At 42.2% G+C, this 24,828-nt stretch overlaps 1 protein-coding gene across 1 annotated transcript in view; it reads right to left on the reverse strand.

Annotated features, from left to right (window-relative positions):
- Window positions 1–622: 622 nt before the first annotated feature.
- Window positions 623–24,828, reverse strand: part of LOC138285265 (uncharacterized) — a 49,367-nt gene continuing 25,161 nt past the window's right edge. Inside the window, exon 2 of the mRNA XM_069224976.1 lies at window positions 623–6,597. Within this exon, the coding sequence (XP_069081077.1) occupies window positions 5,913–6,587 (675 nt within the window). The 5' untranslated portion in view covers window positions 6,588–6,597 and the 3' untranslated portion in view covers window positions 623–5,912. The remainder of the gene's footprint in view (window positions 6,598–24,828) is intronic.

A 24,828-nucleotide genomic window follows, 5' to 3' on the forward strand; every position in this document is an offset into this window, starting at 1 on the left:
AGGAATAAACTAACAATCAAGGAGAGCTTGGTCTCAAACAAGGACAATGTAATTCCATAGGAGTAGTTTAGTACACACAAGAAAATACATGAAAGTTGGGAAAAAGAAGAGCAAGGCAGACGCACTGGACTGGAACAAGTTGGACTAGACTGGGATCGAGCAGTGGAAATGAACTGGGTAATACCTGCAAAGATAAAAACTACACAGACATGGCAGTAGACAAACTATTGTAAATTAGAACATTGGAATGCTGGGTGCTCCATTGAAAACAATGGAGTGCTGCAGGCTTTTACTGGCCGGTAAAAGCCCGCAGTGCAACATTCCAATGTTCGCTTTGTTCACAGCAACAGCTGTGAACAAAGCCTCACGGAGCCCGAGGGGATTTTAATCCCCCCGGGCTCCGTGAACATATTTTTTTTTAATAGAACATTCTGCCCTGTGTGGCAGAATGTTCTAATAGCCTTAGAACCCGCCGTAGCGGGATCTACCGGCTATTAAAGTCCCTCTCCCTTGTTTAATGCCCTCGCCTTCGGCTCGGGCATTTAACGCGGGGAGCGGGCCTTTAATAGCCGGTAGAGCCCGCTACGGCGGGTTCTAAGGATATATTATAGTTTTAGGCTTCTTCGCAACTAATCTCTCTGTGAGCGAAAAAGTTTGCACAAAAGGCAGGAGAAGTTACTCTCACAGAGTCTGGGAAGACACTCAGCAGCTCTTTTGGAAGAAGAACTTGGGTGAGACTCTGTACAAGAGGGCCCAAGCCTCATAATCTCACTGGCACCCTTGATAATAACATTCAAGCAGTCAACACAACCACAAAGAGGACAAAATGGAACAGAAGAAACAATGGAAACAGAATCCAGACCTGCTATTACCTGAGCCCAGTTCCTAAGATCAGGGACAGAACGGAACTCAAACTCTACAGAAATAGTAAAAGAGGAATCCAAGAAAAGGATGCTACACAGAAAGAGTGACAAGACCGGAATACAGTACACAGAACAAGAAACAAGGAACCAAAACTAAGAATATGCACATCAACAAAACATGCAGCAGGGAAAACTGTTATGAGCCACTGTACACTGAACACACAAGTCAAAAATAGCCTGAAGCTTGGACGAGGGACACAGATGCAGGGAGAGAGCCAGGTGTAAGGAATAAACCTATTGTTTTGAATCAGGGTACCACAAATAAAGGGAAGGCTAACCTGAGAACTGAAAACGGGAAGACCTGAAAAACCAGAAGGTACAAAAAGGGAAACACAACAGCCTGAAACGGAGGGCAGATCGGATACGACAAATAAGGTCTAGAATGCATTAGGGAAAGGATCAGAATAACAGTAAGATCCAGGAATCAAGATACAGATTACATATAGGCGGCATGGAACCTTAGGCTGGAGCGTGAAGTGGAGCAGGTAATGCAAATGTTTTTTCCATACAGTGGTTTAAAGCTGGACCTCAAGGCCCCTTGTGAGTGCCAACCAGTGACCAGATGTCGGGGATCGTGGACACCCAGTACTAGAGTAGCTGGAAAAGAGAGAATTGCCCATACAACTACTAACTGATGTGGTCTTTATGTCACAATTTCAGTGAAACTTTTTTTTATAACTCTATTTTATTGAGTGTATAATAAACGATTTAAAAACAAAGACAAAAACAAGCAGTGCATTTCCATATGAGATACCACAATGCCCATTCTGCTCCTGGGCGGAGGATGGTGACACCTACAGACAAAAGCATGGAACATATCCAATCAGACCAACAATAGTTAACCCCACCTCCCCTTCCCAAGGAGCTCACATGTAACCAAGATGTTCATACACCATGTTTACCAGCGTTACTATATAACCACAGTTAGTAGTCACCTGTATGCATAGCATTGCATTCCACAGTCAACCCTCATCATCAGTGCTCCAGTCAGAGCTAGACTCCTGAACCCCTACAAATTCAGTGAAACTTAATCACAAAAAGGTATTGTTCTTATAACAATGTGATGTTAGAGCACCAAGACTTATAAATAATTTTACTTCACTGCCAATTGTTTTTCTCTGGCATTATCAGCTATTGATCATTTACAGTATTTATACAAAACTCTGCTCAGCATTAGGCTAGTTTTAGAGCGATAATGATTATATATCCCAGACTTTTCCATGCAAAACTATTGCCAGGTAAAAACTAGCAGTTTTTTGTAGGAATTTCCACAGCATTTGCAGTTCCATTCCTCTGACTGGGCTTTTTCACCCATTCTAAGGTGGAGAGTTTTGAATGGGATGGCCCTGAGCCTGAAATGTTGACAATGGTGCAGGAAGGGAAACTCCAGACTATAAACACAAATTATTATTCAAGCACGTAGAACACAAGTTATGTTTTTAGATAGAGGCATTGTAACTGAAAATGGATAATTGGTTAATTTAGATGAAAATCAGAGAGCATAAAGTGAGACGTTCCAATATTTCAATTAAGGCTAGGTATGTCACTGTTCCTGTATTTAAATATATTGAATTTCTGGTCTTCTATTAATATTTGTAATATCATCGGCACGGCTACTAATCAGATTTATTATATGTAATGAAACCAGAAGCCTGCATACAATTAGATATATTTCTTCAAAAATTGAGTGGTGAATGCTGAACAGTTCCCAGTCCAAAAGAAATATACCTAATCCTATACGAGTGTGAAAACACATCCTAAATGTATTTTATATATGTTATTTCAGCCCTGAATTAAACCCATTGGGCGAAATTCACAAAGCTCTAACTTAAAATGTTGGAGAATTGCTTGTGTTCATTTAGAGCTAAGGCCCTGATTTATACTTTTTGACGCAAATCTGAGTTAGCGCAGGTTTGCATCAAAAGGTTTACCGCCGGCTAACGCCATTCCTGGACGCCATCCAGGCGTCACATTTAAGGAATGACGCTAGCCGGCGGTAAGGCCCGGATAGCATAAAAATAAATGACGCTAACCGGGTGGGGGAGGCATAGGGGAAACAGGAGGTTTTGCATCAAAGAATGGTGCTAGTCAGGTTAGAGTCAGAAAAATGACTCTAACCTGACTAGCGTAATTTTTTGAAGCACAACTCCCATGGACATGACTCCTGTCTTATGAAAGACAGGAGGCCCCCCTGCCCAATGGCCATGCCCAGGGGACATATGTCCCCTGGGCATGGCCATTGGGCACAGTGCTATGTAGGGGGGCCCAAGTTAGGCCCCCCTATGGCACTTTTAAAAATAAAATGTAAAACTTACCTGGACTTACCTGGGATGGGTCCCCCATCATTAGGTGTCCTCCAGGTGTGGCTGGGGGTGGCTTGGGGTGTCGCTGGGGGCAGGGAAGGTCACCTGTGGACTGCTTCCATGGTCTCTGACCATGGAAATGAGCCCACAGGTCCCCCAGCGCCTGCCCTGACCCAGGCATTAATTAATGGAGCTAAAGAGGCTTAGCGCCATTATTTAAGGCCCTCCTCCTCCTGTGCTTGATTTTTCACGGGAGGATAAATAAGGTGCTAAGGCCTTAGAGTCATTTTTTGCCCAGGAATGCCTACCTTGCATCTCACTGACACAAGGTAGGTTTTCACGGTAAAAAAAATGACGTTAACTCCAATATTTTGATGCTAGACGGGTCTAGCGTCAAAATATAAATATGGAGTTAATTTTGCACTGGATTTGCGTAAAAGAAAATGATGCAAATCCGGCGCAAACAGAGTATAAATATGCCCTTAAGTTTGGATCTAGTTTCGGACGCTTTTGTTGGCAGCCCAGAGGTTCCAAGAAGTAGTCCTTGAGCCTACTGTGGCTGTAGATGTATAGGAGTATTCACATATGAAAATTATACATATTTAGAATTTGCTCCAAGTGGAGATTCTGTCTACATTCATTTGACACAAACCTGCAAGGTTTTCTACCATCAGGATACTATTTTTCTCCATGGAGACACCATTTCCCGTTACCAATTTAAATATTGGGGTATTCCCTCCTTTTACCCACCCTAGACATGAACTATGTAAGTATGTATGCCTTCCAGGCTAGAAGACTACCTGCAAGATGTCTGTAACTGTTGGCCTAATTAACAGTTAGTACCTGCCCCTAACATCCACAAACCAATGCTTATCCATAAATTGATGAGTGCAGGGATTCTGCCCTGCTGGTGGAATTTCTGCATTGCAATTGCACCTACAGAAGATAAAATTCCATAACCTTGCCTGATTCATTGACTCCAGGTCTGGAATTTACCCTCGCAAATGCTTTTTTGCAAACGTACTAGAAGCCTAAATCAACAAAATACTCTTTGAATCAGGCCCTCTATGATACTGCTGAGGCCAAATTATTGATATTGTGCTCTCATACTTATGTTGTGTGTTAAATGGATGTGGGTGGCTCCTATTTAATTGTATTTATTATTATATACATGTATTTGCAACCATAGGTGTCATCTCAAAGAGCAGCATGGAAGGGTACAGTTAATATTAGCAGCACTGTATTTCCTGGTAGCTATTCTGGAATCTACAAAGATTGAAATTTTGGTTTTGGCATTTTAGGCAGGTGCTCCCAGGACACCATACATGTCTTATACATGAAGTTAGTAAAGTATGGTCTCTGGATATTTCACTCTGGATTTCTTCCCTGAAGTGTATGTGTGGTGTTCTTTGGTTTCTAAGAGCGATTTTAACACTCAGGAATGGACATTTAAGAATGTTCTCCAAGTGAAACACATGTTGGTTGTTATAATCACCACTGAAGAAAACCTACTGCATCTTATTGCTCTTGGAATTCATATTTTTTAACCACAACAAAAATCGCTGAGTTTCAACCATTGTCTCGTACATTTCGTGGTTTAGGGGTTGTGCCTCTACTGAAGCCTCATAAACATCACATTAGTGCAGTGTTGTAGCCTCAAGTACAGACATGTGCACATCATGAGGGTAAAGTGTAGTAGAGTAGATGCAGCCCCAGTAACATGAATGTTCTGGAAGTTGAAGCTCCCGTGCTAGTCAGGAGGGATGGGGTTACTGTCTCTGATGGAGTGTCATGCACATCACAAAGGCTGTGCAATGAAGTCTCAGATGCAATTTCATGTAGAACGATCATGCTTCTTGTACTTATATCCTCATTGAGCACCATTAACTGGCGTAGAGTTTTGTGGCTGCAAACTTGCTTGGAGTGGTAGGTTTCCATAAATTCGCACATGCAATCAGGTGTCCTTTGTTTCTGATGGGCCATGAGACTTGGTTCCTCTGGTGAGGGCTGGAAACTCTGAAGGGACAGCTTCCGTAGTTTATTTCATGCTTTGGGATCCTTTGAAGAATGGTTCTTTCCTTTTTGGATGATATTATGGGAGAAATCAGCTAAATGAGCACTGGACAGACTCTCATTTTCCCTTCATGTGTAATGTTTTGTGGACTGTGCACAAGTGTATAAATCATTGATTATGACATTCATTTGATGCCTGATACTGATTTATGACCAATATGTTTACTGACAGTCTCACTGACACGCATGCGGACAGGGTGTAATAAACTAGGCAGGAATGTGAAAGGCATTAAAACCAGTCTCAAAGTGCTTGCAGGGCAGCAATCCTCAGCAGCACGAGGACGCCAAAACACAGAGAGGTGGACTGGGTACAAGTGTTTTGATGAACTATAGATGACCAATCCAGATCTTGCTGGTGGAAGAGAAATGCTGAAGTCTTGGTTTTCCAAGTTACAATCTTGGTCAGAGAACAAACTTGATTTGAAGACCATGTTCATGACATTCAAGTCCCCAACATAATCTTCCTCCTGCCCACACATGTGGCACCCAAGCAATGTCAAACGTTTTTGCTGCTAGTTTATTAGTATTGTTTGGATGCCTATTTTATGTATTTTAAACCCACAATATGTAGTACTAACTTCTTAAGGAAAGAAGTCCTTATAAAAGACCGTCATCATTCGTGATCGTCAAATACTCTTCTACATTTATGTTTGCCTAGGAACGGGCAGATTAACTTTCCACATGACCAGCAGCGAAGTGTATGATGGAAACAATCCATTCTCTTGCGACATGCCCTGCAAATGTTCTCCTGTGCACTGTTGCACCTTGATCCTCCATCCCGTGCCTCAATCAATCTTATAAGTTCTTCTTTGAGTCGGGCGTCCTCGCAGTAACTAACCTCAACTATCTGGATGTTTTTTGGGTCCCAAACACAGTCCTCCTCCCGTCCACTTTTAATAGCTGAGATCTTGCTCTTGCGTGGCACCCAGGCAGTGTCATACCCATTCTCATGCCAGGACTTTTGTAACGGGTGGTCATCACAATCAATTCTCTTAACTTTGCCCACTTTCACTCTGAGCTTGAAGACCACTTTTTCTTCTTTCCTGGTCTGCTGTGGGTAGCACATAGCCTTCCTGACATTTCTGCTCACATAGACTCCTGCTCCCAGAAGTCCTCCTGAAGAGCGTTTAAATCCTGATAGAACTATGTTTCTTGCATTTCGCTTATGCGTCCCATGGTACATTGTGTACTCAAGGTGTCCTTCAGGCTCCTGTTTGTTTCTTAAGTGTTTGTGATGATCATATACAGACTCCCATCCAAAGAACGAGACAGACTCTTCATCAGACATTCTTTACAGCCTGTCGAATAAATGGATATGAATGTTTATGCCAACTAGTTTAATCAAAGATGGAAATTTAGCACACATGAAAAGTACACATTCTGCCAAATTTGACTTTGTCCATTTTAAAAAAAAACTAAAAAGATGAATACATTTTTCTGTTCAACTTACTTTCGCTACTATATTTGAAAAAAAATTCCTTTAAATAGTACACTGACCGTGTCTCTTGCACTATAAAAACATACACAACTCCTGCTTTATAGTTGTCATACTGTGTGCTTTTCTTCTATAATATAGCAATATTTTTAATAACGAATGTTTAATGTGCTCTTATTTGGTATAACCTTACTTGGCCATAGTCCAGGATTCTAAACTAAAAAGCATGATTTGCATTGCCATTAGATTCCGAATAATCAGCAAAAAATATTCTCATATGTGGACTATCTCGAGCCTGTATCAAGGACATATCCCCAATCGAGCTTAGAGTATTATTATGAGCTCATTAGAAACCAATTAAAAATTATCACTGACTCTGCGTTCACAAAACGATAATACTAATAATCATTTATACCAACACACCACAAAATGGACTGCCTCACAGTGCTTATTTACCAACTCAGTTATACTTGTATTTTACGAACAGTGGGGCCTTGTAAGAATTATTCATCCCTGCTGAAATGTGAACCTTTGTTTGCATGTCTCAAATCGTTCTCTGAACTAGGCCCTAACTGAAGCCCTATTTTTCTAACTTTACAGTGCCATAACTAAAGGTGGAACAACTAACCCCACTGCCTATCACCACAGGAATCTGTAGGACTGATCTGACCATAGGAGATAATAGAAAGTCCTAAAATGGGTAAACAATAGCAGGTGCGCAGTAGTCGATGCCTGGGTGGGTGAAGAATAGCACCTGAGGAGTAGTCAGTCGGCCATCAGTTCGTGTACAGAAACCACGTTGGGGAAAGCCTATGCACATGCAAGGCAGAAAATGGCCCACACAAAGGAAAAACTACAGGTGCACATGCTTTCTATGAACAGGAGGCCTCTTTTTCTGCCCCATCTCTGCTAAAGGTGGATCCCGCTCCTAGACAAAGGGACACCTTTAATTTACAAATAAACTTTGGAAAAAAAGAGAAAAAACTAAGAAAAAAAATTATCTTGGCATTTAGGTCAATCACACCCGGATGGCCAAGCCATTAGATCGAAAACGTGCATGTTTTGGGAATATCAGTGTCGATCCCTCGCTCCTTTCCTTGCCATGCACCCTGCATACCAACATGGGGGTTTCAACTTTGGAGACAATTTCCTAGCAAGGCTGCTGTATCACTAATATTTGTATCATATATTTTGCTTTACTTTGGGCACTTGCAATAGAACAGATCTGACTCCAAGCATGAGCTGAGTCTATACAATATGTGTGCCTAGGACCTACACACAATAATAAATAAGAACAAGTGCATATTTTTGACTTTTCCAACCAAATCGGCCAGGCACTACTAAATATGCTTTTGCAAAAAGTTCAGACTCATTTTTCTTAAAACTAGTAATTACTAAAACAACTACGTGATTTTAGGAAACCTATATGTTTTACAAAGTAGAACTGTTTCAACTAAATTGATTAGCCCAGCGTCTGGAACTTGTGAATCTTTTCAGCTCTTTCCCTGTTAACTGATTCTTTTTCTAGGCGCTTTTTCCATAGTCAGGGTTAACAATGAACCTTTAGGCATAGCCTCATTAAGGTCACAAAGAAATATTGATATACTTATGCACCAAAGCCTAGGCAAGGCAGTTACTGTCTTTTGAGTGTATGCATGTGTTTGTGTGTGTCTTTACAAAGAAATCCAACATGTTTAGGCTCATAAAAAATTTGCAAAAAAGAAACAAAATACAAACAAAACAGCTGCATTAACAGTGAATGTAACTAAGGCAGCCAGCAGCATCCAAAAATCACAAGTAAACAGGTGCGACTACACGACTAAAGACAGCATAGGGAGTAGACCGTTAATGAACGAACTCCGATAGTGAAAGTGCTTGACATTGCTTAATTTGTAAATAAAGAGGTGCCGGTGCTCAAAGCCCTTCTCTTAAACACAAGACTGCTGTAATTAAATCTGCCAGCACTGAATACTGAGGCAGCGTAATCCTGAAGCCATCTCGGGCCTCTTCAATCATCCATTTACGGCCACCCCGACCCTTCAGCTCATCCTGCAACTTTCTACTTTCTCCCTTTATGACGCTTTTTAGTTTTTTCTTCTTCCCTCTTTCCCATATGTGTCTTTGGCTCGCAGCAAATGCTTGAGGCAGAAGAATAAGCCCCGGCCCTCACAAATAAGTGTCGGTGCTCAGCACCGGAAACAACAAGCACAAATTAAGCACTGGTGCTTGATTACATGGTACAGTAACAAGTGAACTGCACAAACAGTACAGTGGACGCTCTATAATGGTTGCAGTGATTCACATGCTCTAAGTGCAAGACGCTAAATGTGACACAACAGCTGCCATAATGCAGACACACAGTGAAGGGATGGGTTAATATAAAATAGAACATGAATAGGACACTGATTACCCACCTATATAAACGAGCCCAAACTTACCATGATAAGATCAGTGGAATATTTATCCATCAGAGCAAAAACGTTAGACTGTTTAACAGGTCTCTATCCACTGCTGGGAAGAGGCACATATAACAACAGAACATATCTGCCCCTGACATGCAGTGTACACCAATGAAATGCAGGCCACAGTAAACACATGCAGAAGTCCACATGGTCATGAAGACATTGCACTGACCTGATTCACTGATGGCAATGTTCATGTTTGGCCCAAAATGTCGTAACAATGGGAAGATGCCCACAGTGCTACCCAGGCGAACCAGATACCCTACAGCCTCAATAGAGGAGTGTAGGCTGTCTTGTCGCACCTCACCTGCTCGCCGGTTTCTACATGGTTGAGGTAAACTGCTATGTAATCCGCCCACCTCTATCGAAGACAAAAGAAATACATTAGGTAGATAAGGACAGGCACATAAATGGTGTAAGAGCTGCACAGCACACATCTTTACCAGCCAGGTTCAGCCATTATTCTCACCTCTGTAACTGTCTCTGATGGGTGCATGGGGTCTGCTCACAGACGTTCAAGGAAGGAGAAAAAGGCTCCATAATCCATTATAAGGATGGTCAAATACTGCTCTGGGCTGAGCGCATGTGCAGGAGCTGCCACGCTTTGCATGCTACTGCAATGGGCCTGATATCCTGATGCAGGATTTTGAAGCACCCTCTCTACCACAGAGGCATTATGGTAGATTCCCTCACATGTTGCTTCCCTTAGACTGGTACAGCGTGCCCATTGACAGGTAATCGTGTTGGAATGTCTGAGAGTTGCACATGTGGATGTACCTCATAGGGCTGGAAGCACTGCTCGGGTTCTAGAATTCTAGCGTGTGACAGCGGACAGCCATCCCACGATGCACCGCTGGGCTTTCATTGTCTCTGCTGCTTCTGTGGTAATACTACAAAGATGGAGCAGTGGTGTGGTCATCATGACACTCAAGATTCATTGCATTTATAAGTCGAGCATTAAAACTCTTTCCGCACACTAATTCAATCCGCAGGTCTGCTGGTGGTAGCACAGCTTCAATCCATTGGTACTTTTTTGAAGCCTGTCGGTCTCCCATGTGAATGGATCTCTGAACGTTCTGAACTTTCACAGTGTTTTGCAGTTTCCTTGAGTGCTTGAACTGTATTATTTTTTTCAGCATGGCCTTTATGCACTAGTGTTATGTTGAGTTTACTAATAATGCATTTAGGTAAATACATTTCAGGCTCTCTGCTTATGTCTGCATGTGCTTTGCATGTGTACAACAAGGATAATGATAATACAACAGGTCCCCTTTTTTAACTGCATTGAGTTGCAGCTATTTGGGATTGCAGTCTTTATGAAGGTTCAGTGTCACCATCTTTGCAGGGCAGATGTCTTTATCTAGCCTTTGTCAACCTGATTATGGTGATGTAGTTAGATAAGGTGTGCTGTAGAGGTGACTAACCATGCTCTCTTTGATGTTTAAGTGTTCTGTCACTGGACATTCGGCCTTTGGTGGTATTGTCTCCTACCTTTTTTAAAAACTTTTTCCCACCACTAGATTTAGCATATTTCAATATTTCAGTCCAGTCTTCTTCAATAGGACAATTTTTGTACATACTGTACATACTGTTTGGAAATAAAAACTTTAAAATATAGCCTCTCATAAACAAGCTTTTTCTAGATCTTTTGCACTTTTTTGTGTACATACTGTTTGGAAATAAAAACTTTAAAATATAGCCTCTCATAAACAAGCTTTTTCTAGATCTTTTGCACTTTTTTGTGTTAACTGGCAACATAGTTTCTTGCCTTGCCACCGAATTTGCAGTATTTCGATTCAAGACACTGACAAGTGCTCTGTCAATAGATTTTCATTTCATGAAAAAAAACAGAAATGTATATTTTGTAGTCTGGAGTTATTGCTGTTTTTTGCATTTCATGTTATTGGAGACAGCCGAGAGTCGCCTTAGGAGAAATACAAAACAAAAAAATACTTACATAATTACATTTATTTAAGTATCTTTAAGTCTTCTTCTCATTTAAATCTCTGGCGGTCACTAATAGAGCCATTAACCCTATTGTCTAAGGAAAGACACCTCAGCATTTTACTTTAATTTCACAATTGTTTTTTTCCATCCCTTGTGTTGTTACTTGAAAGCTGAACATAGTTAAGTACAAGCACTGACAAAGCCACTAGGTCTCACACATCAGTGGTTCCTGTGCGAGGGCGTCATGGTTCCATTACCTTAACATTCACCGTAAAAAATGAAAGCAATCATAGGGGTACTGATTGTCACTCATGACTCAATCTTGTTGCTGTCTGTCATCTGGATGGTGAAAAAACAAGTGTGTGCAGTGTGATGTGTCACTGGGCCTTTCCCTACGTACTCCCATGGGCTAGAGTTTTTGCCAGGCAGACAATAAAAAAAATTCTAGCTTATGCGTCAATAATTTTTCATTCTATTAAGGACACGGAGGCGAGGATTATGCTTCTTTCTCTCTTTACTGCAAGTTAACAGCAGCCAATTAAAACACTTAACAACAAAAAACTACTTTTCCCATGAACCCCAGTAGTCCATAATGTCCACCAATCACAGGTCTGCCCCCTGTATAACTGCCTCTGCCAACACAGTCCTTCCTTTTTCTTTGCAATCAAAATCAAACAAATAGTTGACTGCTAAGAACTGGAATCTCTCTGAAAAAACGGAATTCTGATGTTTTCACCGTCGACTGTCCTTTTGTCTGAAGAATACCAAACTTTTTTCCTCCTCCATCACCACCTACCCAATCAGGTACTTTTGTTTTCTGCGCCTGAAGAAGAATAAAAGAAACATGCAAATAACATCCAATCTCTCTTCATGATATAATGGGCAGGCATACAATAAATCACATAAAAAGAGCATCATCAAACAATTCAATAAGATAAAGAACACAATTATCTGCCGGGTGGGATAATCCTCGCCTCCGTGCCCTTAATAGAGCTGAAAATTCTTGATGCGTAAACTATAAAATCTTTTATTATAGGTCAGGATCGGAGGCTTCGGATTATGCTAGTTCAAAGCTGATCCACCACTGCGGAAACAACATCAACAATAGGCTTGTGATAAAAAAACTTTAAATGTGGAATTTGAAGACCAATCAGCCGCTCTCATAATGTCCTCTAAACGAGAACCGCCAGAGAACGCATTAGTGGCCATAGCTCCATGAACTGAATGTGTCCCAAAACATAGAAACATCTATACCAGCCTCCTCCAAAATTTATTGAACCCACCTTGCCAGAGTTGCAACAGAGACTAGACCAAAGGGTTTTTGTAAAGAAATGAGTATTTGCCGATGTATATCTCTTCGAAGCTCATGAGTACACTCTTCATAAGCCTTCAAACATTTGACAATACATAATTTCTGATGGTGAGGAAAAGCTGGATAAGATTCACCCCTAGAAGCTGTCTTTGTATGGTTTGAGATAGTAAACAAAGCTCCCGAAGGAGTAAATACTGTACCTGCTAAACCCAAAGCATAAATATCTGATACTCGTCGACATGACAGAAGACAAAGCAAAACAGTTAATTTTGCAGAGAGCTGCTTACGCGAAAGATCTTCATTACACAGCCAAGCTCTCAAAAATCATAAGACCACATCTACATCCCAAGAGATGAATATTTGGGCTTAGGAGGCTTCACCATTGTAATACCACACATCAGTTTACATACTAATGGGTGTTCGTATATAGGCTTCCCTTCAAAATGAAGATGACCCGCTGAAATAGCAGATCTAAAATTGTTAATAGTTCTGCAGGCCAGACCTTGTGAGGGTAGGTCAGAAAGAAAATTAACAATCCTACTAATATTTGTCTCCAAGGGATCAATACATTGTTCACTACACCAACTAACCCATCTTCTCCCTGAAGATTCATATCTCTTGTGAGTGGAAGGGGCCCAAGACTGGGATAAAAAGAACAGAGTTTGTCCGAAACTCACAGCACTTTCCATTGTCTCCGGAAATTCTCCATGCATGAGCGATAATTGCCCCATTTACCATCAGAGGATGCGGCGATCCTTGAGGATCGCAATTGGTTGTGCACATGACATTGACATCGCCACAGGAAACCTTGGTTGGGCCTTCCAAATTGGTGTCACCAAAATCAATTCCACCCTCTGTCTCTTCGCCTGAGAGAGTGCTCTCTGAATCATAGACAAAGGAGGAAACGCGTAAAGAATCCCCTTCTTCGATGACTGCAGGAAAGCATCCGTTCCCAATGCTAGAGGACCCGGCCTCCGACTGAAGAAACAAGTCAGTTGGGCACTGAGTCTCGAGGCAAACAGATCCATCGAACAAGGGCCCCACTGAGGATTCAACTGTTGAAATACTAGAGGGCTGAGCGTCCAATCGCTGCCATCTCTGAGGAAGCGAGAGTTCCAATCTGCTATCAAATTGGCACGACCCGGTAAATATTCTGCAGTCACCGAAATGTGATGCTGGAGGCAAAATTGCAAGAATTCCTTCGCAATCTCCACCAGAACACATGATCTGGTCCCTCCCAGGCGACTTATATACTGAACCGCCGAAATGTTGTCCATACGTAGAAGGATGCAACATTTTACTTGTCAAGGGGACAGGGAGCGTATCGCAAATGCTCCCGCTAAAAGCTCTAGGCAGTAGATATGGAGTTTCAATTCCTCTGGAGACCATCGGCCTCCTGTTTGAACTGAACCACAACGAGCCCTCCAGCCCTTCTGCTGGCATCGGACTCTATAATCACCTCTGGGACTGATGCAAAGATGGCTCTGCCATTCCACACATCCATGTGTGCCAGCCACCAAGCTATCTCCGCTCTGGCTTCCTCTGGCAGCCCAATTTGTTTTTCATAGGATAAACCCTTGTGAAGATGCATGATCTTCAGTCGTTGTAAGGCTCGATAGTGAAGAGGCCCTGGAAAAATCGCTTGAATGGAGGAGGCCAACAGACCCACCAATCGTGCTAGGGTCCTCAATGATACAGTCGGAGAGGCAAGATGTTATGTTCCACAGGTAGTACTGCATAAGTAATCAAGGAACCAGGCACAGTTGTGTTGAGATATCCAGTTTAATCAACAAGCTCCTCACACATCGCCTCACCAACTCCACAATGAACAGTCCTTCACCAACATTCTAAGGCAAGCTCCAGGGCATTCCAATGCCCAACATTCTTAGGAGCTGTTGGACTATACCACTAATGCTTTAAGTTAGTATTTATATGTGAAATGTATATTATACACTGAATTAGATGTTTCAACAATTTACCTAAATTAATATCTATAAAACAGGTTAGTATAAATAAATAACGAGTATACACATACATTGTATGGTTACAACACAAGGGCTCTCCTTAACTCTTTCTTGATGGAACTCCTCTTCGCAGGAGGCAATAACAGCTGGGCTTTGACAGAATCTACCTGAAAACCTCAAAACTCTATGAGTCAATACCGATTTGTCTGAATTGATAAGAAATCCTAGATCTTGTAGGAGAAGGACCATCCAAGAGAGATGTAACAAGACTGACTCTTCTGTTTGAGCCGTGATCAGAATGTCGTCTAAGTATATAATTAGGCAAACACCCCTTTCTCTTAGATACTGGCCTTAAAAGCTTGGTGAAACACCAAGGAGCGGAAGAAAGACCGAAGGGAAGAATGGCAAATTCGTACGATTGGTCTCGCCAATGGAATTGGATATATTGACGAAGAGGCTCGAATATAGGGACTGTAAGATAAGCGACTTTGAGATCTAGTCTCACCAGATAGTCTCCTTCCTGAAGAAGATCTCTTAAGAGATGGATACCATCCATCTTGAAATTATGGTAAACCACCCAGGAGTTGAAGTCCCTTAGATTGAGTACAGGACGTGAACGGCCGCCATTTTCCTGCACCAGGAAAATCGAACTGACAAACCCGGAAGGGTGAGGAGTTGACCTGATGATGGCTTGAATCTGTAGAAGGCATCTACCTCTGTGTCTATGAAAGAACTCTCTATATGGGAAAAATTAATGGGACGAGGAATGGAGTTCTGTTGGGGGGGCGTAAAACTCCACGTTTTACCCCCGCACGTTCTGTAGAACCCATGGGTCTTGTGAAATGCGCTCCCAAACCGTAACATGTTCCTTCTATCTGCCCCCTAGAAAAACCTCTGAGAATTGAATAATTCTCACATGTAGATGTTCCTTCTGAGGAGTTGAAACCACCTCGGTTGTTCCGGAAACCACGACCTCGGCCTCTCCGGGCTCTAGTAGGGTAGAACCCTGATCTATTGTAGGAACCTTGGCTCTGCTGATTGTATCCTCCAGAGGTCTGACAGAAACCACTGCCTGGCGCTCGACCCCCTTAGGCATCTGGCCCTGGCAAAAAGGCCCCTGCTGAACATCTTCTTCATTGAAGGTTGGGCTTTGTCCAGCGCAGAAAAAGTCGCAACATACTTCCCCAAGTCCTTGACGAATTTGTGGCCAAAGAGCAAACCATTCACCAAAGAACCTGCCTCATTAGGGGCCAACTCCACCAGCTTAGGGTCAATTTGCATCAAAAACAAGCGTCTGCGCTCCATAGACATAGCATAATTTGCATTGCCCAACAAACAGATGGCCCACTGCGCGCATTCCAACATAGTTTGTGGATCCAGAGGTGTATTAGATTCTTTAGCCTGAACCGCCAGCTCTAATATCTTCGTGAGAGGGGCAGATATGTCTAAAAGTTTATCTTGAGAGTCCTTCCAGGCACAGTCTAATCCCTTCTTGGGGTCCTTAGAAAACCTCTTTATGAAAGTTGCCATGTTTGGATCGAGATCAGGTGTCTCTGCCACTTTGCCCAACAACGAGGGCCGAGGACATTCAGTGCACAAAGTATTGCACACGTCCCGGTCAAAACCCTTTCTAAGGCGGTCCTGTACAAAATGTGCTACCTCTGCACATGAGATCCATTCAGTGGATCGGGCTGGATTATGTTTTCTGGATCAAAAGATAAAGTGCAGGGAGCCAGGTCACTATCTTGTTTGTGATAAGACTTACGCTTGCATTTACCAGACGGCTTAGGCTCGTCATGTTCTTGATCAGAATCTGAGGAGAGTGAAACTGACAAAGGATTCCCTTCTGTCTGAAAAGAGGATTCCATACCGGTCTCCGGGACCACTAATGCTGGGAAGGAACCATATTCATGGTCCTCTATCACAGACGCAGCCATTTGTGCCAAGATTTCTGCAGATGAAGCTGGTCCCTTAGAGGCTCATCGGGCAAAACCCACATCAAAATTCTGGCCATGTTGAGAGCCAGATTCAAGAAGAGAGTGCCTTCTCAATTCACTGTGGCCAAATCTTGCAAGGGGTTGAGTAAACGGCTTTAAGGCCTTTATAAGAGCCTGAATTACTGAGTCCTGGACATGATATCCAGGGCTTCCACCAATCTCTCCTCCATATGATGCTCATCAACTACTTCAGGAAGATTCTGACAATATTCATCCTCCCCGGTGTAGTACGCCATGATTTTACTGAGGATGAATGAAGGAGTTCACAAATGGGAGGGGGGAGGCCCCAGCAGGAAAAACAGATTCACAAGTGAGTTAAACAAACATATATATATTTATAGCACGATAAAAAGTGGAGGGAGCTCCTGCCAACAAACCCCAAGGCAAAGCCCAATAAAGTTTATTCGCCCCGTCGGGCATTCAAGGAGCCTTGTAATTATTTTAGAGACACACACGAGTGTGCAGCGCTCTCAGATCTCCCAGGACACTACAGAGGAGATCAGGGAGAGCGCATGCGTGCGGTGAAAATAGAAAGAGGACTAGTCTTCTTGTGTGGCGGTCACGGTCTAGGAGTCCAACGGACTCCTAAGCTTCTAGAAGCGGGCACAGCCCAATCAAACAGGCGCACCCTAGATAGAAGCAGCACATACAAAAAGCAGACTTCCTGAGAAACGCTAATGTGCGAAACGATCGAGTCGGAAGCAACCGGATGCGCACAGTGCCGAGAATAGTCCTGGAGCACCGCAACACGCCTCAGAGCCCCGATCCACGCTACTATTATGCATACAATGTCACTTAAAAAAAAGAAAAAGAACCACGATTACAATATGCACAAATAAATGAACACTTAACTGATGACTGCAAGCAGCAAAGAAAGGGGAAGGACTGTGGTGGCAAAGACAGTTATACAGGGGGCAGACCTGTGATTGATGGACATTATGGACTACTGGGGGTCATGGGAAAAGTAGGTTATGTTGTTAAGTGTTTTAATTGGCTGCTGTTAACTTGCAGTAAAGAGAGAGAGAGACAAGCATAATCCGAAGCCTCCGGTCCTGACATAGAATCTCACAGCCCTGAGGCCTGTGAAGCCATTAGCTAAGCAAAGCCCGAGCATCAAGTCTCCATCCCCTGATGAAGAGGAGGTACAGTTAGCCCTGGACATTTTGGACTTGATAACGCGTCCAGCCCTTACAAATTACCTGTACCTGGACACGTTGGAGGTCGGTGAATCTTTTAACCGAGTCGGGCTCTCCTCATCCTCAATAGTCGAGTCACTCAGATCAATAATCAATAACTGTTGTAATCGGTAATCAGTACTCAATTAATAGATCAATACAACACATCAGAAATCAATAACAGTTGGTATTTCGGCGCACCATGACCTTTCAGTCATGAATAACCACACCAGTTTATTAAAAGTTAGTGAATTTATTTCCCTATATTAACAAAGCTAGCACAATATATATGTGTCTCAAAACCAATTGATATATGTATATGAACATTACTAGCTGTCCATAACGGCGGAAGAAACGCAATCTACGCAAAATCTGAATAATGATACACTCTGTTATAGCAATGCAAATCACCAATGTGACTAACTGTATTTGACTAATTGCGTACATTCGGTCAGCATAACAAGATTTCAATTCTTCATGGTACATTGAATGAATACCTCGACTAACCTCTAATTAGCATTGGCATGTGGGACTTCATGCAAAACGAATTTAGTCAACACAAATTTGGAAAACTTCTAGCTAGGATCCTATCAAAATAGCAGTTGGTACCTAAAAGGAAAAACACAATGCATAATACATTTATCCTTTCATATTTACCAAATACAATCAGCATTCAAGAAAAGTCTTTGTCCTTCAGGTACCGGTTGATCAGCATGGGACAAATTTCAAAGGGGCAAAGTTAAGGGCAAGTTTCCCTGCAGCGGCAAGGAGAATGGGGCAAAGTTACTGCATGGCCAAGACGGGGGCAAATCAAAGTTAAAGTCTCTAGGGTGAGAATTCTCAAAGTCTCTTTCTCTCAGATAGAGAAAAGGGCATCAGGGTGTCGTCCAAAATGGAGTCTGGCATCAGGCTTCAAACTGGCATCGAGGAAAATGGCTGACTTCTCTTTGTCCGGTGGGTTTAAGTAAGAAACATTCCAAATTCTGTAGGGTCTTCCATTGGAGGGTTCATAGGTTGGCTTCAAATTGTCCAATCAAAAATTGTCTTTTACTAGCGCCCATTTATGCATACACTGTCCTTGGCGCCTTGGAACACAAATTGTATCATGGTTTGCCAATTATTTTACTATCTGTACCTTCATTGTCCGCACCTGCAGAGACTGACCTTGTATCAAAAGGGATGTAACCGGCCTAGCACGAAACCTTGGAGATAAGTGTACCAGCCAGTTTCTACTGGAAAAATACAACTTCAAGCAAGAATATATGTTTCATTAGTTCAGGAAAAAAAATCACGCAGTTAGAATTTGAAACCAAGCAACTAGGCCAAAGCCTGTACTAAATTTAAGCTAAGCAAAAACAGTTTTCAAACAAGGAATCGTGGCATACATTTGCGATTATGACGGATTAGTACATTTTTAATACTTCATGATTAATAAAGCTCGTTTATAATGATGGCGAACTACCCCGAGGGCACAATTTCCCTCGTACATTATTTTGTTTACTTAAATTCACACTTCAATATATATGTGGGTTACACGGTGTACATGAATATATGTCGAACCTTCTTTTCTGCGTCATCAATCCCTCCTCTGATGACTAATTATGTCATCACATCAAATCTACCCACAAATTTTATTCCATTAAAATTCTGTATAGTAATTTGGCACTTCAGTCAATTCCCTTTTTCTTTTAGTCCCTTTTGACTTCTCTCTATAAATTTCCACCATTTTGTTCTCTATTTTCTCTTCTCTTTTTCTTTTGTTCCTTGCTTTTAACATTTTGAAAGCTTTCCATGTTCCCCAAGAACCTAATAGACAAATTAATATTATTAATATTCCCTTTACTATTTTTAGTAACAATCCGTTCCAAACGTTGCTGAGCCAATTTCCCACAGAAGCAAATCCTTTTCCAATTTTCTATCAAACTCCGGGTTATTTCAATTCCTTTAAATCTACACTTTCTCTAGTTAAATTTGTAAGCATTGTTCTAATTTTTCCACTGTTGTCGGGTATATAGGTACAACAGTGACGCGTGCCAAGCATTTTGCAAACGCCGCCATCCTTTGCTAAAAGAATGTCTAAGGCAAGCCGATTTTGAAGAGTCATAGCTCTTTCTGCAGCGAGTTCAGCATCCATCAGGATTATAGCTCCCGAAAACTTTGTTAACATGTTATCCACAATAGTAGACAACTTTCGTATTTTGATTGAATTCAATATGACTCCTACTGAAGGAATCATAGCTCCAAATATATCTCCTACCACACCAGCAGCTGTCTCCCTTTTCTGAACACGATGTGATTCAGACAGCCTTGGAAATTTCTTTAAGTCATCTAGTTGGTAAACCTTTGGGAACAATATTCCCAAATAACACCTCCCATACCATCCTTTAGGAAGACGATAATAGGCGTTGAGTCCACAAATATAATATACTCCAGGAATAACTGGGTCTTGTCCATTCAGCATGAACGTCCACTTTTGTTGAAATGCGTATGTGTGTTTACATTCACTCGTTCCCACAAAAACTGTGTCATAATATGATGGAAATCTATGTATACAAAACCTACCCACATGCAATGTATCTAAAGCTATTTTCCCTTGTGTCTTTATTGCGGCAAAAGCATAATTATCTACAGATGTCCTTTCGTGCAATTCCTTCTCTAATTTCTCCCTCATCTCGTGCTTTCTGTCGTCAGTGCGGTCTAAAAATTCTATTTCTACTGGTGAAAGCAAGCATGTAAGATTCTCCCTATGTGCGTGAGCTGTGTGGAAAGGTGACATTGGTTCGAAAAATTCCCTCATTAATGTGGCAGACCAATCTCTAGCTATCTTACTTAGGTACCCTACTATGGGGACATATGCAAAAGTAACATCGTAATTAGTATAGAAATAATGAATGTCTCTTTGAGCATAAAATCTGGAAGCTACTATACTACATGTAATTCCATACATAAGAGGCATGCTGTGATACGTTACCCCTTCCACTACTGAGGTAGGTATTTGTGTACACACATAACAATCTTTCGCATCCATGGTCTCAACATACTCACTCAGCAAGCGATAGAAAACGTTAGATGAAAGTTCCTTCTTATCATGCAAGTGTCTCTCGTCTTGCTCGAGTCTCTTCAGAGCTGTTAGTTCAGTAACGATAATAGGTTTAGAAGTAGAAGCATCATTCGTCTCACTCTCGCTTTTACCATGCATTCCAAGAACTATTGCTACAATTATTAGTATGCATGCGATCAGTAAGCCTATACACATGTATTTACAATACTTCATTTTACGCCCCTGTGTAGTGAAGCTAGTCATGATCTGTATAGAATCAGAAAGCTGAAGACACTATGGGGGTTATTCTAACTTTGGAGGAGTGTTAATCCGTCCCAAAAGTGACGGTAAAGTGACGGATATGCCACCAGCCGTATTACGAGTTCCATAGGATATAATGGACTCGTAATACGGCTGGTGGTAAATCCGTCACTTTTCCATCACTTTTGGGACGGATTAACACCTCCTCCAAAGTTAGAATAACCCCCTTTATCAAAGCGTTTTTTTTTTTCTAAGTTGCAGGTATTTACAAAGCTGAACAAGTTCAATGTTCACACAGTTTCTTTAGCAGCTTAGTCTCTTATCGGTTAGCAGCGTTGTCTCAAAATCGGTTTCAAAGTCAATCAAGTTAGCAATGTCTTAGCCGGTTGAAAAGTCAATCAGGTTAGCAATGTCAAGTTAGCAATGTCTTAGCCGGTTAAAAAAAAAAAAATCAATCAAGTGATCAATGGTTTCAATCAACAGAGTCCATAAAGTTTTTATTTCCAAAATGAAGTTCTGCCTCTTCGTTCTCAAGACTGAGGGATACGAATTCGTCTGACCAATCGTTATTGGCTACGTATGCCCACTCCGGACCGGAATACCTCCTGCTCGGTATCCTTTTTCTTTTCAGTTTTGCATCTCTCTTTGATTCTTTCTCACTGGTACTTTCCTCTTTGGCCAAGTCCTTTTCTTCACTTGAGGTTGGTACTACGACAGACACTTCCTTTCTTTTCTCTTTCACTCTTGGCCCTTCACTGTCGTTCAACGTTTCTCTAGTTCTTAGTTTTACTGGTGATATACTTGGTCTTCTTTTTGCACTAGGTCCACTTGATGGACCTGTGATCTCTTCTGAAGAAGTTTGAGCAGTTTCGTTCTGTTCTGCCTTGTCTCCTCCTTCTGGGGAGTCAATCAGGTTTTCCTTTTCTTTTTCTGTATCGTCTGCTTCTGGGAAAGCCCTCCTCTGATCAGGCTTCTCCTGCTTCTTCACCTCTTTCGAGCCCTTTGTCACCGTTACTTTCTTCAGGCTCTTTGTCACTTTCAGCTGCTTCAGGCTCTTTGTTACCTTCAGCTGCTTCGTCGCTGTCTGAGGCTCCTCCTTGATCTTCCCCAAGTGAATCGGTTGCTTCGTCCTCAGAGAATATTTCTCCCTCCTCTATTTCTGCCTGTTCGCTTCTAGTTCTGTTTTGCTCTGCCTCAGCGCTCGGCACTCTGTTATCAGGTACTGGCAGTTTCAGCACTTCAACTTCCTCATCTGTGGGACACAACACCCTCTTTGTGTGACTGGCGTGAATCCAGTTGGGAACTCCCGCACACTTCACAGCGGTGGTAGTCGTCAGAATCACTTGGAAAGGTCCTTTCCAACGGGGTTCCAAACACGACTTCCTCACGTGCTTCTTTATCACGACCCAGTCACCTGCTTTCAGGGTGTGTCCTGGACCTTGGATCGGTGGCAAGGTGGTTGCCTCCACCTGGTGAGAGAAAGATCGAACCACATCAGCTAGACCTTTGCAGTAGTCTAACACCATATCATCTGTAATATTCAAAAGCGCATTTGCAGGAACTGCTGGAAGTCTCATAGCTCTGCCCATGAGAATCTCGTGTGGGGACAGTCCAGTCTTTCTGTCAGGGGTGTTTCTCATTGACATTAGTCCCAAAGGCAATGCGTCAGGCCATTTCAAGTTTGTTGATGCACATATTTTCGCCATTCTTGATTTCAATGTGCCATTCATTTGCTCCACTAGACCTGATGCTTCAGGGCGGTAGCTACAATGCAGCTTTTGTTCAATGTTCAGTGCTGCACAAAGCAATTTTATTACTTCATTATTGAAGTGACTTCCCCTATCTGATTCTAAAGAGATCGGGAATCCGAAACGTGGTATTAACTCTCTCAAGAGTAATTTTGCAACTGTGAGACTGTCATTTCTGCGTGTAGGGTATGCTTCAATCCAGTGACTAAAAATGCACACAACCACCAACACATACTTCAAGCCTCCATGCACAGGCATCTCAATGAAGTCCATCTGCATCCTGCTGAATGGACCCCCTGCTCTTCCAATGTGGCTCAAATTTACTACTGTTCCCTTCCCTGCGTTCATCTGTTGGCAAATGACGCAACGGTGGCAAACTGCTTCAGCAACTTGACGGAATTTAGGGTTAAACCAATCAGTTTTGAACAACCTAATCATGGCATCCCTCCCAAGATGAGCTTGTCCATGGTAAAATCTGGCTATCTGTGTCAAAAGGCTATTTGGAAGAACGAATTTCCCTTCACTTGAAACCCATAATTCATCTAGTCTCTTTACACATTGTGATTTGGTCCAAGAAAGTTTCTCGTCCTCACTAACATCATTCTGTAAGGATTTTAATTCGTCCATCGTATCTATCACCTTTAGAGCAAATATTTCGCTCGGTTCGAGTTCTGGTTCACTTATCAAATTCCATTCATCCCTAAGCAATATACAGTTCAATGCGCAAAACCTTGCGACTTGATCCGCATATCCATTTCCCAGAGATACATAATCCTGTCCCTTCGAGTGTGCACTGCATTTTACCACTGCTACTTCTCCTGGCAGTTGGATGGCATGTAACAATTCTTTTATTCTTTCGCCATTTTTCACTGGCGACCCTGAAGAGGTCATGAAACCTCTCTGTGACCACAATTGTCCGAAATCATGCACTATTCCAAACCCGTACTGACTGTCAGTGTAAATGGTAACTTTCATCAATGCAGAAAGTTGGCAAGCTCTAGTAAGGGCTACCAATTCTGCTACCTGTGCAGAGTAAACTCCTTGAAGCCAAGATGCTTCCAAAACACCTGTTACTGTGCATACAGCATATCCTGCTTTCAGTACACCCAGTGCATCTCTTAAACATGAACCATCAACAAAAATAATTTGATCATTTTCTTCCAATCGGGTATCTTTGATATCAGGTCTTGGTTTGGTGCAAAATTCAGTCACCTGAAGACAGTCGTGCTCGATGTCTTCAGCGTTCTCAATTTCAGCATTTTCACTGGGAAACAAGGTTGCTGGATTCAACGTAGTGCACCTTTTCAGCTGCACATTAGGTGATCCCAGAATTATTGTTTCGTATCTTGTGAGTCTAGCACCAGTCATGTGCTGTGTTCGGGAACGTGTCAAAAGTATCTCAACTGAGTGAGGGACCATGACTGTTAAAGGGTGTCCCATCACTATTCCTTCACTCTGAGTGAGGCTGATACCAACTGCGGCTACGGCGCGCAAGCACCCTGGTAGTGCTGCTGCGACCGGATCCAAAGTAGCTGAAAAATATGCTACTGGTCTGTTTACGCCACCATGGGCTTGGGTCAAGACAGACAAGGAACATGCATCACGTTCATGACAAAACAATGTGAAAGGCTTTGTGTAGTCAGGCATACCTAAAGCTGGAGCCCTGCACATGCATTCTTTCAATTCAATAAAAGCATCCATCTCTTCTCCTTTCAGTTAAATTTCATCCAATGCATCCTTCTGGGTCAGTTTCAGCAAAGGTTTTGCTAGGGTTGAGAAGTTGGGAATCCATTGGCGACAGTAGCTCACCATTCCCAAAAACTTCCTCACCTCCCTCCTCGTCTTTGGGGGACTCATTTGAAGTACACTTGTTATTCTTTCCTTCATAATTTTTCGTGACCCTTTCTCTATTTGGTGACCCAAATATTTCACTTTCTTCTGACAGAACTGTAATTTTGAAGGAGACACTTTGTGTCCGTTCCTTCCCAAATGGTTCAATAGAGCAATGGTGTCGGCTGTGCAGTCACTTTCTGTCTTGGATGCAATCAGTAAGTCGTCAATGTACTGTACTAGGGTTGACTCGAATGGTAATTCTAACGCTTCCAAGTCTTTCTTTAGAATCTGATTGAAAATTGACGGTGACTCCGAAAACCCTTGAGGAATTCGACACCAACTGTAGACTCTGTCT

This window comes from Pleurodeles waltl, chromosome 3_1 (assembly GCF_031143425.1).
Source record: "Pleurodeles waltl isolate 20211129_DDA chromosome 3_1, aPleWal1.hap1.20221129, whole genome shotgun sequence".
Taxonomy (NCBI): domain Eukaryota; kingdom Metazoa; phylum Chordata; class Amphibia; order Caudata; family Salamandridae; genus Pleurodeles; species Pleurodeles waltl.